Below are 20,381 nucleotides of genomic sequence, written 5' to 3' on the forward strand. Positions count from 1 at the left end.
AATTAGAATATATGTTTGAAAGTGACAGTGAAGAGGACAGAACAAATCACAATTTGGTGGAAAACTGTATTTCATTTAAACACATAAAGTAATTTCATATAAGTTTAAAAGAATGTTTAGTGCTTAAGAACAAAAAGGGGGTCACTTCCCAGGCCCTACAAAAGAAAATGAGTACAACAAAAATTCTATTTTAAAACTTGTATACCTAGAAAAATCAATAAGCAATTCACTAAATAGAAAACACGAGTGCAAATGAACACATAAAAATATGCTTATTCACTATAGCAATCAGGGTATGCACATTAAAATATCAGTACAATACCATTCACATCCACTGCACTGGCAAAAGGAAAATATCCTCATAATTACCAAGCATTGGTGAGACTACGAAGAAACAAGGACACTTATACCCTGCTGGTGGAAGTGTACATTATCACAGTGACTTGAGAAGCAATTAGGCAATGGGTAGTAAAGTTAAGGATGTGAATATCCTCACATACAGCAATTTCACTTTTAGGTATGTACCCTAGAGAAACTCTGGCATATGTGAAATGACCAGTACAAGATGTACAACGTACTTCTGCCCAATCTACTCACCAAGTCTTAGTGTTAACTTCATACTTATAAAGGTCATCTACCAATCCATATTTGTTGCCTGGTAATGCTTTATAGCCTCCATGAACATAAATGGACTTTGTTATTTCATCATACACACTGGTATGGCCATATCCACCTTGAACAATAGCTCCTTTAGTTTCCGGAACAAGCCAAGTGTTTGATGCTGTAAGAGAAAGAAGATAAATCATGAACTCAAATAGTATTTAGAAATAAAACTAATATACCACCAAACTACCAACAAGTTCATTCTCATACCACATTTTATGAGTAAAGTATACCTAATAATCATTTAATTAAAAAACATTATTAACTATGTGCTAGATGGTTAAGAATCTGCCTGCCAATGCAGGGCACACGGGTTCAATCCCTGGTCTGGGAAGATCTCACATGCCACGGAGCAACTAAGCTCATGTGCCACTACTACTGAGCCTGCACTCTAGAGTCCGTGAGACACAACTATTGAGCCCACGTGCCACAACTACTGAAGCCCGTGTGCCTAGAGCCCATGCTCTGCAACAAGAGAAGCCACCACAATGAGAAGCCCGCGCACAACAAAGAGCCAACGCATCCAAAATAAATAAATAAATTTATTTTAAAAATAAATAAATATGTGCTAGTTAGTTACTATGTTGGGTGCTAGGGATTGAAGGTAAGTAAGACTGGTCTTTTTGCAAATTTTAATTAAACTCTGAAATATTGAAAATACCTAATTTTTGTATGTGAGAGAGAAAATGAAAACTTTATTCTCACATACATTTCTGTATTTGTAAACAAACCTGAAAAAAAAGACTTAACAAATAGTTTGTGAGAGCCTATTATGTCACAGGCTCTGAGTTTAGTCACTGATATTACAAAGACTAAAATTAAGATATGACTCTTGCCCTTAACAATTTTTAGCACTCTGCTGGTCTTTTATCTCTTGGTTATGAGTCCCACTGTCCCTTCTAAGAGTGCTTTGTATTATTGATAAAAACCTAAAAATTAAATTTCCAAGACTTGCTGACAGATGTGTTACCGTCAGGTTCTTTCTACCAATGAAAGTACTGGGGAGAGCTTAGAAGGCAAAAGGAAGAAAGATTCTGCTTTCTTCTCTAACAGAAGGTACAGGTAGGTGACTACAGTAGGTAACGGCAGTGGTGGTTTTATAGCAACAGCAGCAGGGGTACCACCTGCGCAGTGGCAGCAGTAGCACCTCCAGTAAGTAGCTCAATTACAGATGTGGTCCTAAGCTCCAGCCTGGGTATGTAGCAGCTCCAGATTTCTGGGTGATCCCCTCATTTTGGTGTCTCTAGTATTTTGGTAATTAACTCCCTATATTAAGTTCCCATTCTGCTTGATATATCTAAAAGGGACTCTTATTTCTACGGCAAATTCACTAAAACAAGCCCCAATCATACGAAAGACATGTTTTTAAAAATAAGATGAAAATACACATCTCCTTGGCCTTAAAAAATTTAGATTATAAAGAGTAACTCTACAGAAATCTATTATTAGTCTTTAAATATCCACCCAGACCACACTTCCATCTTCCCCCTAACTTTTCACCTCAACTTTGTCATACTAGACAACTCACTGAAAATACTCAAAGCAAATAACAGAAAATAAGATGATACTTAAAAATTCTTCACACTTACACAATTTTAAGGTAGTGTAGAATGTGATACTTCAACAGTCATAAAAGTAGTCTTAAAAGAAGTATAAAAGAAGTATCAAAAAGGGTTGTTAAAGCCAATTTTACTTAGAGAAAACTAAACATATTTGAAGAAATTTCAGAGTACTCTTGCAACTAATGGGCATTACATTTTGGAAGTAATTTCCAAAGAATGAAGTTAATAATAACTTAGGAACAATTTCTTTAATATAATTCAAACACTTATTAAAGCCATATATATATATAGCCAAACTGAAGGTTTTCATGTTTTTATTCACTCTCTTTTTAACAAAAAAAGATAAACATACTTCTTATCAAAAAATATTGTAGCAATAAAACGTTGTATAATGCAAAAGTGAATGTTACCTTCTGCTCTAGCCCAGTATCTAAAGGTATTTTTCACAAATTGTTATGTTCAGAATATTTTCAAACTATAATTCTGAATATTTTATTACAATATACAAAACAAATGTATATGACTTCCATGTACATACATACCTGTAAATATTTGTACCAAAAAATCATGCTATTTTACAACTATTTTTTCACTTAACATCTGGGACATCTTTTCAGGTCCCATTTTTCATTTTTTATCAGCTAAATTCCATTGTATTGATGATACATAACTTATTTAAGTAACTCTACATTGTGACTCATTTAGGTTTCAATTTGTTCTTAAAAACAATGATGGCATAAACTAAAAGTTGCTCTGGATCCACTTCAACAGACCTCAGAAGCAATCCCCCAAAATGCTTACACTGGAAGCTTAACCCCATGTTAGTACAAAGTCCAACACTCTTTAAAGGAATACAGCAAAGTCCAGCAGCCAACAAGGTAAAAACATACAATGCTCAAAATGCATTAAAAAATTAACAGGCACAGAGGGCAAAGAAAATATGACCCATAACAAGAAGAAAAAATCAATCGAGACAGAAACAAGGACGATAGAATTAAAAGCTACTGTAAAAAAGCTATTGTAAATATACTCAAATATGTTCAATAATGTTACAGAAAACATGAACATGATAAGGGAAAAATGGAAGATAAAAAAGACTCAAACAGAACTCCTGGAAATGAAAAATACATTGTATAGAATTAACACAAGGTTAGATACTCTGGGAGAAAAGAACAATGAATTTAAAATATAGAAATAGAAACTATCCAAAATGAAGCACAGAAAAAAACAAACAAAAACCCTGAAAAAAAATGAACAGAATATCAGGGACCTGTATGACAATGTCAAGTAGTCTAATCTACTATGATAGAAGTCCAAGAAGTGTGGTGGTAAGGTAGACAGAAATGATGTTTGAAAAAATAGTTTCTCAAATTTAATGAAATCTATAAATCCACAAAACAAAGAAGGTCAATGGTATACAAGCAGGAGAAAAAAAAAAAGAAATAAAGAAACCCATGCCAAGGAATAGCATGAAGTGATTAAGATGCACAAGCAGAACAAAAATAAGAATGCCACTTGACTTCTCAACAGAAAGCATGCAAGTCAGAAGACAGTGAAGTTACACTTTTAAACTACTGAGAATTATTAACCCAGAATTCTATACCAAAAAATAACTATCAAAGTAGAATTCTATATCCCACAAAATATTTTCCAAAAGTGAAAGTAAAATAAAACCTTTCTCAGATAAAGGAAAAAAAAAACCCACAGAGAGAATATATTATTGCAGACTTGCCCTATAAAAACGTGACCAAAATAAGTTTAAGCTGAATGAAAATGATACTTGAAACCAGCCAGAATCTGGATTTACAGAGATGAATGAGGAGTATAGGATATATCTGATATGTGGGTAGATATTAAAGGTGTCATTTCTCATCTTCCCTCTCAGTACATGATAATTAAGTGTCCAAAACAAAAAGTATAACAATTTTGTTATGGTCTTCATAACATACGAGATATGATATTAAAAGAGGGAAATGCAGGGATACTAGTCTGAGTTTCTGACACTATATGTGAAGTGGTAGAACATTAATTAAAGGTAGAATCTGAAAAGATAAATAAGCATACTGTAAACTCTAGAGTAACCTCTACAAAAGTAAAATTTAAAAGTACTTAATAAATTAATAGTCCCACAGATTCAAGAAGCTGAGCAAACCATGAATAGGATAAATTCAAAGAAATTCACACCACAATGAAATCGCTGAAAACTAAAAGTGCAGAAAACATCTCAGAAGCAGCTACAGAAAAATAACAAATTACCTATAGGGGAACAACAGTTAATGACTATGATTTTATCCTAAGAAACCATGCAGGAGAGAAGGAAGTGCTGAAAAATAACTATAACTATAAAAATAACTATAACTCAGGATTCTATACCTAGCAAAAATATTCTTTAGTGATGAACATAAAATGAATAGATTCTCAGATGTAAAAAGAATTAAGCTGATCCACGGCCAGCAGACCTGCTCTAAAGGAAATACTAAAATAAGTTCTTCAGGCGGAAAAGACAACAGAAGCAAACTGGGACTGAAAGAGGACAATTTATCACTAGAACCAACCATTCTAATTGTGTAAACACCCAGTAACAGAACATCTAAATGAGTGAAACATACATGTAAAATAGATAACCAACAAGGACCTACTGTATAGCACAGGGAACTATACTCAATATTTTGTAAGAACCTATTAGGGAAAAGAATCTGAAAAAAATAGATAGATATGTATACATAACTGAATCTCTTTGCTCTACCCCTGAAACTAACAACACTGCAAATAACTATACTTCAATTAAAATTAATTAATTTTAATTATATAGTAAAAAATTAAAAATAAGTAAATGAGTGAAGCAAAAACTAATAGAACTTAAAAATGAAATAGATCCACAATCATAACTGGAGGTTTCTATACTGGTTTTTCAAGAACTAAGAAAAATACTGAACAGAATATCAATAACGATATAGAAGACGTGAATAACTCCATCAACCATAATATAATTGGCACTTACAGAACACCCCAACCAACTAGAGCAGAATGCAGATCTTTTCAAATTCACATGTAACATTCACCAAGGCAGACCATATTCTGGGTCAGAAAATAAGACTCAAGAAAAATTTTAACTGTAAAAAACATAGTCTTTGACAATAATAGAATTAAACAAGAAATAATGGCAAGAACGATATCGGGAAAATCTTCATATATTTGAATCAAACAAAATACTACTAAACAACCCAGGAGCCAAAGGAAAAAAACACAAAAAAAAATAGAAAACATTTTGAACTAAATGGAAACAAAAAATGCAACATTTCAAAATGTGTGGGATACAGCTAAAGCAGTACTTAAAGCAGTCATTCTCAACAGTGGTTCCCTAAAGCATCAATTGGCATTACCTGGAAGCTTTTTTTTTTTTTTTTTTTTTGCGGTATGTGGGCCTCTCACTGTTGTGGCCTCTCCCGTTGCGGAGCACAGGCTCCGGATGTGCAGGCTCCGGACGCGCAGGCTCAGGGGCCATGGCTCACGGGCCCAGCTGCTCCGCGGCTTGTGGGATCTTCCCGGACCGGGGCACGAACCCGTGTCCCCTGCATCGGCAGGCGGACTCTCAACCACTGCGCCACCAGGGAAGCCCTTACCTGGAAGCTTTTTAAAAATGCAAATTCCCTGGCACCAATCCTGACATAATCAATAAGAAAATCAGGGATTAGGGCACAGCAATCTACTTTAACAACCTTCTAGGTGATTCCTATGCATCAAGTGTGAGAACTACTGGCTTAGAAGGAAATTTATAACGATACTTATATTTTTAAAAAGAAGAAAAAGGGCTTCCCTGGTGGCGCAGTGGTTGAGAGTCCGCCTGCCGATGCAGGGGACACGGGCCAGTCCGGGAAGATCCCACATGCCGCGGAGCGGCTGGGCCCGTGAGCCCTGGCCGCTGAGCCTGCGCGTCCGGAGCCTGTGCTCCGCAACGGGAGAGGCCACAACAGGGAGAGGCCCGCGTACCGCAGAAAAAAAAAAAAAAAAGAAGAAAAAGGTCTCAATCTCAATTCAGTGATCTGTTCTTCCATCTTAAGAAAACAGTAAAACAAGAGCAAATAAAACTCAAAGAAGAAAAGAAATGTAACAAAGCATTAATCAATATGATAGAAAACAGGAAACAAAAGCCGGTTATTTGAAAAGGTCAATAAAATTGAGTAACCTATTAATCTCTAGTCAGACGAGGAAAATAGGACACACATAACTCATATCAGATATAAGAGGAGATACCACTACAGATTTCACAAATATTAAGTATAAGGGAATATAATGAACAGCTTTATGCCAATAAGTTTAACATCTTAAATGATATGGACATATTACTTAAAAACACAAACTACCAAATCTCATTCAAAAAGAAATCGATAAGTTGAATATTGTTAACAGTTATTAAAGAAAATAAATGCCATAGTCAAAATCTTTCCTACAAAGAAAGCTTCTGGGCCAGATAGTTTCACGGGTGAACTCTACCAAACATTTAAGAAAGAAATAATACCAATTCTACACAAACTCTTACAGAAAACAGAATAGAAACACTCCCCAAATTTTACCACTCCCCATTTTACCACTCCCCAAATCATTTTACCATTACAGCCTGGAAAAGCAGACAAAGACATTACAAGAAAAGTAAACTATAGTCCAATATCTCTTATGAGCATAAACATAAAAATCCTTAATAAAATTTTTGCAAATCAATTCTAGCAGTATATGAAAAGGGTAATACATTATGGCCAAGTGGGATTTATCCAAGAATGCAATAGTGGCTTAACATCTGAAAGTCAATGTCATTCACCATATTAAGAAATCAAAGAAAATAAAAGAACAAATGATCTTCTCAATAGATGCAGAAAATTATTTAACAAAATTTAACATTATTCATGAAAAATACTCAGCAAACTAGGAATAAAAGCAAATTTCCTCCACCTGATAAAAGGCATTAAAAAAACATACCGCTAATGTAATACTACAGTAATTAAAAGACTGGAGCTTTCCCTCCTAAAATATGAAAAAAAAGACAGCAATATCTGCTCTCACTACCTCTACTCAATATTGTACCAGAGATTCTAGCAGTTTAATAATAAAAGGTATATAGATTGAAAAGGAAGAAGAATGTTTATTAGCATGAGCGTAACACATGATCATCTATATAGAAAATAAGAAAGAATCTACCAAAAAGCTACAAGGAATAGTAAGTGTGTTCAGCAAAGTTGTAGGGTGCCAAATGCTGAAATATACCATGCCCATGAGTTAGAAGACTCAATACTGTTGAAGGCTCAATTTTCCCCTTTATAGATGTAATGCAACCCCAATTAAAATCCCTACATGCTTTTTCTTAATAAACTGACAAGCTGATTCTAAATTTTACATGGCAATGTGAAGGACCTAGAAGAGTCCAAAACTTTTGAAAACAAAACAAACAAAAACAAATGATGGAGGACTGACACTGCCTGATTTACAAAGCTACAGTAATCAACAGAGTGTGGTATTAAACATAATATACATCAACGGACCAAAGGTCAGCTCATACATAAATGGTCAGTTGACTCTTCAAAACATGTACCAAGGTAATTCAATGGGGAAAGGAAACTCTTTCAACCAAAGAACAACTGTATATTTATTTCTTAAAAAAATCTCAGGCCTTAAGCACCCAGGCTGGTCACTTTCAAGTGAGAAGCTCCATCCATTTACTGCTACACCTTATAAATACTATCATTCATTATTTTTTTAAATTATAATTAATGAGTGAATTTACTGCAGGGGCTCAATTTTTAAAATGTACAAAATCACTGCCTTTCTTCTATACTTGTCATAGCTATTGAAAACTGTAATTCTTTTTTTTTTTTGCTTATTTGAATTTGCACACTTTTATGTAATTGTTATTTATTACTTGAGTAATAAAAAAGAGGGAGAATGAGAAAAAGTCACTGGTGTTAAGCAATTTGATTATGTTGTAAATCATGTCTTTTTCTACATGTTCCTTATTATCATTTGCTATTGTTATCATGACACAGGAAAGGCGAGGAAACACTGCTTTATACTAATTTTTAGCACTGCTCTTTTTATCCTGATTCCAACCTTTGTATATGTGACCAATAAATTTAGCTGCACACGGTAAAAAAAAAAAAAGAAAAAAACTCAGAGTTTACTTCACACCATATATGAAATTTAACTCAAATAGGTGATAGATCTGAGGTTGAGAAGAGCCCAAACTAAATACCTAGAGAAAAACCTTTACGATCTTGAGCTTGACAAAGACCTCTTAGGTAGAACACATTGATAAATTGTATTTCAACAAAATTTAAAATCTCAGCCTTTTAAAAGACGCTGTGAAAATGAAAAGGTATGCCACAACTGGGGAAAAATATTTGCAAAACATATATCAGAGAAAGGACTAATATCCAGAATATATTAAAAATTCTTATAACTCCATAATAAGAAGTCAAACAACCCAACTTTCAAAATGGACAAAAAGTATGAACATACATTTTACCAAAGAAGATAAATAAATGGCAAATACTGAAATAAAAAGATATTCAGTATCATTAGTCATCAGGGAAATGCAAATAAAAACCATAAGATACCACTACAATTCCAGAATAGCAAAAATTAAAAAGAAAACAATACCAAGTGTTGGTGGGGATGTGAAGTAACTGGAACTCTCATACACCGCTGGTGGGTTGTAAATGGTAGTATCACTTTGGTAAACAGTATGGAAGTTTCTTATAAAGTTAAACACATAACTGCAAATAACCCAGCAATCCCATTCTACAGCACTTACACAAGAGAACAGAAAACATATGCCCAAACAAAGAGTTGTATGCAAATATTCATAACAGCTTTTATTCAAAAGACCTAATAACTGGACTCAAATGTCCACTAACTAGTGAACACATAAATTATATCTTATTCATACAATGAAATACCATTCAAGATTAAAAAGAAGCAAACTACTGACACGAGCAAAAATTTAGATGAATCTGAAAATTATTATGCTAATACAATGAGACCACATACCACATGATTTCATTTATATGAAATTTGAAATGAGGCAAAACTATATTGACAGAAAACGGATCAGTGGTTACCTGGAGCTAGAGGATCATGAGAGATTGACGGCACAGGGTCATGAGTAAACTTTCTGGAGAAATAGAAATGTTCTATATCTTAACTGAGGTAGCACTTACACAACTATATCGATTTGTTAAAGCTTATCAAGTTGCACTCTGATGTTTTATACACACACACATATGTGCTGGTGACAAGTAAATCTGCCTTTCTCAGCCTCCCTCACTTAGCATATGGCATCTCCATTCTTCTAGTTGCTCAACCAAACATCTTAGAGCTATCCTTGACTCCTTTTCCTCACATTTTACATGATCTCTCAGTGATTCCTGTTGTCACCACTTTCAAAACAAATCTAGAATCCAACAACTCCTCACCACCTCCCCTGCTAACACATTATTCCAAGACAATATTACTATTCATGTGAATGACTGATCACTGGAAGTGTGCAATATAGGAGAAAAGATTTTTATTAAGTTAATTGTTAATTTTATTAAGTAAATTGTTAAATAATTGTTAATTTATTAAGATTTTTATTAAGTTAATTGCTAAAGATTTTTATTAAGTTAGATTTATAATAATAAATAATATATATTATAATAAATATCAGTATATATTATATTAATATATTATATATATTAATATATTTATATTAATATAAATATATAATAATATAATAAATAAAGATAATAAAGATTTTTATTAAGACTGGTAAGGATACCTTGGGATCACTATAAATAAAGCACCAACTGTTTTATTACTCCCCGCTATGGTGCCAAGGGGAAATTTAAGCCAAGCAAGACCCAGCTTGCATGAATGTTTCCCTTACTTTACCCACACTGTAAAATTACATAACCAAGCCAATCTCCTTTCCCTGCTCTCTCAAGCCATTTTCAGACCTGCTTGGGAGCCTGCCCTGCACACGTCAGAAAGCCTCATTTTGTGAATAATAAGTCTTTCATACTCTCTTGGTATTCGTGTTTCATACTCTCTTGGCACCATCGGCCTCAACATCCAAAGCAAATATTGGGGATTCCCTTCTGTGGGATGACCACAATATATCAGAATACAATAACAATCTTTATGGGAAAAGCAGCAAAAAGATTACTAAAGGTAAAGATCACTACATATGAATTTTAAAAGATCAATATTCCAAGAGAGTAATAAAGCTTCAAAATATATAAAGCAAAAATTGAAAAAATTATAAGGAAAAATTTACAAAATCAACATCATCATGGAAACCTTAATGTACCCTTTCCAGCAATTGACAGAACAGTCAAAATATCAGTAAAGATCTAAAAGATTTGAACAACACAAGTAATTAACTACACTTAATAAACAAATGTATTAGGTCATTTTGGAAAAAAGATCTGGCACTTTCTTAAAAAATTAAAGATATATCTTCCTCCTGACCCAACCAACATCCTTAGGTATTTAGACAAGAGAAATAAAAACATGTCTACTACTTGACTTGTACAAGAATGGTCACTGAAATTTTATTCATAACAGCCCAAAATTGGAAACAGCCCAGATGTTCATCAATGAGAAAATGAACAAAGAAACTGCAATGTATTCATACACTGAAAAAGCACTCAACAAAAAGGAACAAATTACTAATAAACACAACATGTATAAATTTCAAAAGCATCATGGTGAGTGAAAGAAGGCTTATTTTAAAAAGGGTGCATGATGTGTGATTCCCTTTACATGAAATTCCAGAACAGGCAAAACTATTTGATGATGAAAAAAATCAGGAAGCAGGGCAGGTATCAACTGGGAAGGATCAGGAGAGAACTTTCTCAAGTAATGGTCAGTGTCCTATATCTTGATATGAATTTGGGTTACAGATGTATGTTTTGTCAAAACTCACTGAATTGTACACAAAATTTGTGCATTTCACTGTATGTAACTTTTACATTAAAAACATGAGTACAGAACTCTAGTTAACAACAGGCATGCTATTATGTTTAGAAGTGTACTAATGTTTGCAACAGTCTTTAAAATGCACCAAAAAAATAGATAGATGGATAGAGAAATGGATACATACACTGGTAAGTGAAAAAGCAAAAGATTAATTGTAGAAGGTAAGTAGTATGCCTATGAGAATTCACTGCACAATCTCAACTTTTATGTATTTTTGAAATATTTCATAATAATTTTGAGGGAGGAAGCCTATAGGATATGTTCTGTGACCATAATACAATAACCTAGATATTAATAATAAAAATAAATAACTAGAAAACCCCATGTTTGAACATTTTAAACTGCACTTCTAAATAACCCATTAGTGAAAGAAGAAATTAATATGGAATCTTAAACACATTTTGAGCTAAATAACAATTAAAATACTACATACCAAATCATGTAGGATATAACTATAGCCATGTTTACATTGTTTATGTTACAGCTTTAAATGTATATATTTTTAAAAATTCAATGAAGAAAACCTGAAAGATAATGAATTAAGCATCAATATAAAAGGGAAAAAACATAACAAATCAAAATATATTAAAATGAGGTCATAATAAAAATAAGAATTAATAAAATAGACAATGAATATATTAAGAAAATCAATAACCTCAAAAGTTGGTACTTTGAAAAGTATTAAGATTTACAATCTTGTGGAGAATCTGATCAAGACAAAAAGTAAGAAGACCCAGGCAGCCAATATTAGGAATATAAAAGGGGATAGGGCTATAAAATATTTTAAACTTCACTAAAAGCATATTATGAAGAACTTTAGATCAATACATTGGAAAATTTAGATAAAATGAACAAATTCTGAAAATAAAATCAAGTTACCAAATCTGACAAGAGAGAAAAAACTTGAGTAGTCTTAGAACTATCAGATAAATTGAATCTGTAATTTTAAAATCCTGCCACAAAGAGAACTCCAGATGACTTACGCCAAGCATTTCTAGGAAAAGCAGTAACAACTGAAAGTCTTCCAGACAGTGGGAAGAATTATACTGGCTAGCAAAACATAAACTGTTTCTCAAAAAGTTATCTGTAGAAGAGATTATGGCTTTACTCCAAAACCCCTAGAGGTTTGCATTGTGATTCTCCAAAAAAAAAAAGTTAATAATTTTTAATATCAGCAAGTATCCAATTAGTGTTCAGATTTCTAATTATCTTACAAGCTTCTTCTTTATTTTTTTTTTGGAAGTTTGTTGGAATCAGGATCTAAATGAGATCCACACATTGAAGTTGCCTGATGTGTCTATTGAATCTCTTTTAACCTATACATTCTCATCCTTATTTTTTTTATTGCCAGTAGTTTGCTCTTCAACATTTTTTGTCAATTCCTAGGATGAAGGCATAGAAGTTGTACTTATTAAACAACCATTGACCTAATAAAAGGAGGAGTTAATTAAATCTTTAGATACCAGAATTATGAATCAAAAGTAATGATGAGCTGAAACTATTTTAACAATATATGTCAAGCCCTTCACTGAGATTACAACATTAAATTGACAAGTACAGGATAAAGTATACCTTACTCCCCAGCAGTTATATAAACAACAAAAACCAATGAACTAAGTAAGAAGTTTTGTTGTCTGTAGGCTAACTATAAGTCAAAATAATAATATTAGTATAAAGTATAAATTTAGGTTGCAATAAAAATATTAATAAAAGATGCCAGAACAAGGGAAAGCAATGGTTTCACATTAGATCCTGCTCTGTTAGGCTCTGATAAGTTTGAATAGATCATCACAGTACAGCAGTCTGTCCTGTGACAGGAGTGTGATAAAGATGACTAAGGGTCACCTAAGATAATGTGTATCTTATATTTACATAATCCTGATTTTGCCATTTACTAGCTGTGTGATCACTGGCCAGTTGTGTGAGACATCTGTGCCTCAGTTCCCTTATCTGTAAAATGGGGTAAAAAGAGCACAAATTTGCATGTTCACGCTGAGGACTAAATGAGTTAATACTTGTGAAATGCTTACACCACCACCTAGCACATAGTAAGGCCTGTTATTATTATTAGAAAATATTCTTTAAATCATTAACATCTGTGTTAAGGTAAATCATTAACATCTTGTTAAAAAGATGTGAGTGGAAAGCTTGTTATGTGAAGACTGAAGGAACTAAGATGCTTATCTAAAGAATGGAAGATAAGCTGAAAATAAGATATCTCAAAATATTTTAGGGTCAATATGTGGAAGAGTGATTAAATTGCACATGTACAGTTCTATATAGTCATGAAAAACCAAGTACAAATTACAAGAAATGCATATTTCTTCTAAACATAAATAAAAATTTTAAATATGTAAAATAATAGGATGGCTACCTTTTAAGGGACTGACACTTCCATCAATGAAAGAATGTTGAGCACAGACAGAAAACCAGAATTTTCTGAATCCTGAATGCACATCTACTAAAATTTTTCAATATAACCAATGCATATTTTCAAATATATGTATAATATTTACATAGCTTATAAAGTTTTAAAAGCAAATGGTTTAATTCCACTTACCAAAACTAAACTATTTTTATTGTGGTATTTTTGGAAACATTTAGTAAATATAAAAATGTATACCATATTAACAGTGGCCTCTGTCACACAAACCTAGGAATTTATTAAAATATTTTACTTATTACTTTGCAACTGTTTCACTTTACCTAATTAGTTCTGAAAGTTCTTCACAAATGAAACTACACAACAAATGCCAAACCTAATTTCAGCACAGTTAAAGTTTGTGTTCTGATTCCTATGACTGAATCATTTTTAAAGGGGAGATTTCATGTATTAAAAATTCCTAATTCCCACCATCTAACATTGTGTTCTGTAGATCTATATTTCCAGATAACCAGTAGGTTGAAAGCAATGTCCAATTTACACTTGAAATTCACCACAGAATTTTGAAAAAACATGTGATGTTAAGAACTGAAGAGAAGAGAAAGCCATATAGTATCACCACACTTAACAGAGAAAAAAATTACCTTCCTAAAAATACAATATCTAATGGTTTTTTAAATCAAAAGAAAAAAGTTAACATAAAATGACATTAATAATGGCTTCCCAACTATACCTCCCAAATCCTAAAGGCATGAAAAATAGTACAGTGAAACATTAATATTATACTAACATTGAGATTCACATTGAGATTCTTAGAAAGTTTATAAGTATTGTTAACCTAAAGTGAAACAAATTTCCCTCAGGACTAACCCAGAAGAGCTTTATGGCCCAAGTTAGTAAAACCATGCACATAAATTCCCCTCTGAGATTTACAGATTCCCTAAAAATCCTATAATTCTAAGTACAGCAAAAAGGACAAACTGACATTTCCTTTACTGTCAGCTTAAGTTCACAAGAACTCTTATTGAAATATATATCCTATATAACCAAATATGAGAAAACATACATCTCTTTCCTCTAATCTATTTTAGCACTTTTAGGTATAATTTCAAAGATACAAACAGGTTGCAAGAATAGTCAAAGGATTCCCATATACCCATTACTCTGATTCACTAATTGTTAACATTTTGTCCCGTTTGTTTTAGCATTAGTTTATTTCCCTCTCTACATCTCTTTTTCTTTCACACGTATACATGCACGTGTGAACACACCACACACACACACAATAGAAATGATTATTTCTATTACCCCTAAATATTTTGGTGTATATCTTAAGAACAAGGATTTTGTTTTAGTTTAACATTTACACACTGTTTAATACACATATATATTTCATTTTGTGAATTGAATTGCGTCCAGTGTAGAATCCAGTCTTGTATCACTTACCACATTCAGCTGTCAGGTGTCTCTAGCCTTCTTTAATCTGGAACAATTTTTCAGCCTTTCTTCCTCTCTCATGACATTGACATTCTTGAAAAATAAACCTCTCCCCCTTATTAAATAAAATGTTCCTCATTTGAAGTTTATATGATACGCTTCATGATTAGATTCAAGTATACACTCCCAGTTAGAATACTGTAAGCCAGAGGTCAGTAACCTATGTTCCTTGGGCCAAATCTAGTCAGCCACTCATTTTCGTAAACAAAGATGTACTGGCACACTGGCATGTTCATTCATTTACATATCATCCATGGCTTGCTTTCAAACTTCAATGGAAGAATTGAATAAATCAGAGACTGTATGATCTACAAAGCCTAAAATATTTACTTCGTAAGTCTTTACAGAAAAAGTTTACAGAACTCTGCTCTAGGTGATGTTTCCTTTAGCAGGTACCATATCCGGAGGCACACAATGTCCAGTTTCCCATGGTTTGTAATATTAATTTTGATCACCTGGACAAGGTTCTAACCGATTTTTACACTACATAGTTACTATTTTTCCCCTGAACTCTATAAACAATCTATGGGAAAGACACTTAAATATCATGCACATCTCATCAAAAATTCATTCCCAACCCCACAGATTTAGCATCCGTTGTTGATTCTTTTCTAAATCAATTTTTACTATGATTGTTGCAAAATGATTATTTTTCAACTCCAGCAATGCCAGTTAGCATTCTGTGTAGGAAAGAGGCTTCTCCTCTATTTGTGCCTATCAGTCTGTGTAAGCTCATGGATTCCTATTTTTTCAGTGGTTTGTAGTTTATTGCTTTCCTATTCTGATGCTCAAATTATCCCAGACTGTACAATGGAACCCCCTTCAAGCTGACCCTTATGTTCTTTTGACATAACCCAGAATTTTCTTGAGCACTTCCATATTTAACATAAAAGATGTACCAAGCGCATCTTTATTTTTCCCTACCACAGCCCTAAAATCAGCCATTTCTCCAAGGAGCCCTGTTTCTTTTCATAGGAATTTTATTAAAAACTATATCTGGGAATATGTGGAATCAACAGGTTCACTACTACTGCAGTATCTTCGCTCCTAAACCTTTCTGAAGAATCAACAAGTATCTGTAACCATCTACCTTCTAATCATAAGCTCATGCTGATACCTCCAATTCCAATCCATCCAGGCAGGACTCTCCCTGGCCTTCTCCATTTCGTATTTGTATCTCCTGTCTTCCACACTGGGAACTCTAGTTCCCAAAAGTATCAACACATTACTCATTCTTTCAGTCTAACCATACATCTAAAGTAATTTCAGAATTGTTTCACCAAAACCTTCAAAATACAAACCTAAAAGACTTGTTGGCAGTTCTTCCCCACAACCACACGTACACTAAAGGCAAACACTGTGTTAAAAACTCACTTGGATTAGTTCTTTTCTCCCCCTTTCAGCATGACTGTATTATTCACTTGAAACACAGTTGGGTTCATTAGTTTCAGTTTGCATTACTCTAGAGCTTTCTTTTCTTCCTTTCCTTGTTGATTTAATTTTTATATATAGATAATATATGTTTCTAAAGGCAATATGCTTCTGAAAGTCCAAACTATTTTTAAAAAAGACAAACTCAGGGGACATATTTTCATTTTTCATTTCCTATCCTTTCCACACCATTCTCCACTGCCCCTTGTAAGTAATCAACATCACTGCTGTCTGGTTCATCCTTCTGATGTTTTTTGCTCATATAAGCAGGCGTAAGTATATTTTCTAATTTCCCTTACTTCGCTAATGTACAAAAAGTAGTACATTATATATACTATATACTTGATCACAACATATCATGTAAATCACTCCATTTAATTTCACAGTTCATCATTATTTTCTACAAATGCATGACCACTAATGTGGGTGTAACAGAGTTTATCCACCGCTCTCTTACATTTAGCATTGAAGTAGTTTCCAAATAATGTTACAATAAATAACCTTGTGCATACAAAAAAAAACGTATCTTTGTGTTTCTGGAGCTGTATCTGCAGGATAAATTCCTTGGAATAGAACTGATATGTATTTCTGTTAGATACTTAAACAGTTTTAAAACACAGTCCAAATTCTCTTAAACTCTTACCACTGATGTGGGATCTATGAACCCTCCCTTTGAATCAAAGGGTTTGTGACTGCTTCAATCAAGAGAGTACAGACGTGTGCTCTGTGACTTCTAAGGCTAGGTCATAAAAGCTATGCAGCTTCTGCCTGGTTTTTGTGGAATGCTTGTTCTTCTGATGTTCCTTCTTAGGACACACTTCTAAAACTCAGCTGGCGTGCTGAGAAGTCCAAACTGCATGCAGATGGTGTAAGTTACCTAAAAACTGTCCCAGTTGAGATTAGCCTTCAGCCATCACAATTGAGACACAATATATATGAGTGAAAAGCCTGCAGATGATTCCAGCCCCCCCCATTCAAATCACCCCAGCTGTTCAGGTCTACCCAGATGAGGTCCCAGATATCACAGAGCAGAGAGAAGCCACCCGTTCTATACTCTGCCCATCACAGACTTCCTTATCTAGTTGACTGTGTTTCTGGACTTTGATTCTATACTATTGTCCTTCTGTACATGCATGCCACATTATCACACTGTCACACTGTTCTAATTATGGAGACTTTGCAGTATGCTTTAATAAATAGTAGGACAAGTCCCCTCATAGCTCTTCCTTTGTAATCTTTTCCTAGCTATTCTTACATGTTTACATGTAATTTTCTATTTCTGTGCTAAATGTACGAGGTTTAAGTGGCAAAGTTATACTTGCTTTCTAAAAAAATTTGTGAGTTTTCCTTCCCTTTTTATTCTCTAAAACAGTTTAGGAAAATTGGGACTATCTTGTTACTAAGTTTGCTAAAATTATCCTGTAATATCACCTAAGCTTGGTGCTTTCTCTATTTTTTCCTATGGAAATTACTCTATATAAACTTTCTATCTCTACTGGGTTCAATTTTGGGAAACTGTTATTTTCTAAGAAATCATCCATCTCTTCAAAGTTTTCAAATTTATTTGTATAGATATACAAAGCAGTCTCGTATTTTTTTTAAATTTCCTATCAATATTATTTTCTCATTGTCATTTCTTACTTCGTATATTTGTGGTTTCTCCCTTGTTTCTTGATTAAATGAGCTAGTGGCTTATTTATTTATTTATTTTTTTTTTTTTTGCAGTATGCGGGCCTCTCACTGTTGTGGCCTCTCCCGTTACGGAGCACAGGTTCCAGACGCGCAGGCTCAGTGGCCATGGCTCACGGGCCCAGCCACTCCGCGGCATATGGGATCTTCCCAGACCGGGGCACGAACCCGTGGTCCCCTGCATCGGCAGGTGGACTCTCAACCACTGTGCCACCAGGGAAGCCCCTATTTTATTATTTTTTTTTAAAGTTGTAAGCTATAAATTGATCTATTGTTTTTTCTGTTCTTACATCATTAATTTCAGCTTTTATTTTTATTATTTCCTTTCTGGCACTTTTTTTGTTTAGTTTGTTGTTCTTTTTCTTGCTTTTTGAGTTGGGGATGTGGTTCATTTAGTTTCATCATATTAATATAGTTGTTTAATATTAAGCTAAAAATATTCCTCTGATAACTGCTTTAAAAGTATCTCATAGATTCTTATAGGTGTTTTTACTGTTATTATTTGTCGGCAGTTTTGTAATTTAAGCTAGTATTTACTTCCCTTTTCACCCAACAAAAAGGCTTTATTTAATATTCAGGTATTTAATGTTAATATTTCCGCCTTCTGGAAACTACCGATGTTTTCTTTTTACCCTAACATATGATCAACTTACTTTTTGTGAGTTTTCTGTGTGCACTTGAGAAGATAACATTGCCTACAATCAAGCTGTATTGTTTGATATATATATATTCTTTTGTCCTGTCAAGTACTGAGAGTAATGCTTGACCTGTTTTCTACTGACAGTGATGCTATCTACTTCTCTTTGCATCAGCTATAATTTCCGTTATTTATATAGGTGGTTGCTGGGTTACTTGGTGCATTGATATTCTTCTATTACATATTATATCTTTATGGTGAATTGTGGGGTTTTTTTATATTATAAGGTGTTCTTATCTCATATAATGTCTTGGTGGCCTGAATTCTACTTTCTCTGGTATAAGGATCACAACACCTGCTTTCTCATTGTATCCATTTTCCTAGTAAGTCTTCCTTCATCCCTTCATTTTAGCCTTTCTGAATCAGCGTGTTTCAGATGTGTCTTCTATTTGCAACACAGAGTTGGATTTTGCTTTATGCACCTATTTGAAAATGTTTTCTTTAAACAGGCAACTTAATCTCATTCATGTTTATTGACAAGATATATGTTGGATCTCAACTCTGTCATATTATTTTATAATTACTGTGTGAATTACGATGTTTTTCTGAGGTTTTTTTTTTCTATTTGATGTTTTCTTTTTGGTATTTAAGAAAGTTTATATTTTTGTTCTAGTGGTTTCCTTGATGTTTATACCTTTCACAGTGCCCTTAATTCTCTTCTTTCCTACTTAATTTTTAACATCTGTATGTCAGTTTTAATACTAGGTGTACCAGGAACAATAGTGATCAACATTCACTATCTTGGTTCAATTGTTCCTTTTATTTGTTTTATGTTATCAAGTCATGTTATAAATAATTTATAGAAGACTAAGACGATAGTGAAAAACTACGTTTTGCAAATTTCCGTAAGAATTTAAACATAGCAAACCTCTTTGTGTCAAATAAATGTTGGGGCATAAATATACTAAAAGATAAAAATATATTGTTCACTCATTGATTCTTGAGCTTGAAAAAATTATTTAGGATATCATCTTATGAAGAGTCATAATCTGAGATTTAATGTAAATGATCAATTCCACTATCATCATTATAGGAATAAATGAAAAATTTTTAATTCTCAATTGTGTTCAGTAAAAGCTAAAAACGGGCTACTATGATGATGCCTCCAGTCTTCTCTCATGCCTTCTTTAAATTTGATAAAATAATTTGGGCACTGCAATAAGAAAACTGAAAGATGACAATATAAACAATATATTTCACTGTGGCATCATCCTTCTAAACAGCTTATTTTCTTAGTAATTTAATATTTTAGCATAGTTGGGAACAACTGATGTGCAATGAATTCCTAGAATGATAAAATAACAAAATGTTTCAAAATATAGGAAAAATAAGAACACGAAGATCCCATCATGTATCTTAGATTTGTAAAAGGGTCCAACAGATCCATCTTGGTAATTACATATATAGAATATTTTATTCCGTATTTTTTAAATAAGTAAATGTTCTCTTT

General features: G+C 33.2%; 1 protein-coding gene across 3 annotated transcripts in view; it reads right to left on the minus strand.

Annotated features, from left to right (window-relative positions):
* Nucleotides 1-20,381, minus strand: part of ATRNL1 (attractin like 1) — a 742,727-nt gene that overhangs the window by 650,193 nt on the left and 72,153 nt on the right. For all 3 annotated transcript variants that reach the window (XM_033841823.2, XM_073793921.1, XM_073793922.1), the window contains exon 9: nucleotides 598-781. In XM_033841823.2, coding sequence (XP_033697714.1) covers nucleotides 598-781 — 184 coding nt within the window. The remainder of the gene's footprint in view (nucleotides 1-597; nucleotides 782-20,381) is intronic.

The sequence above is a fragment of the Tursiops truncatus genome, chromosome 16, assembly GCF_011762595.2.
Source record: "Tursiops truncatus isolate mTurTru1 chromosome 16, mTurTru1.mat.Y, whole genome shotgun sequence".
Taxonomy (NCBI): domain Eukaryota; kingdom Metazoa; phylum Chordata; class Mammalia; order Artiodactyla; family Delphinidae; genus Tursiops; species Tursiops truncatus.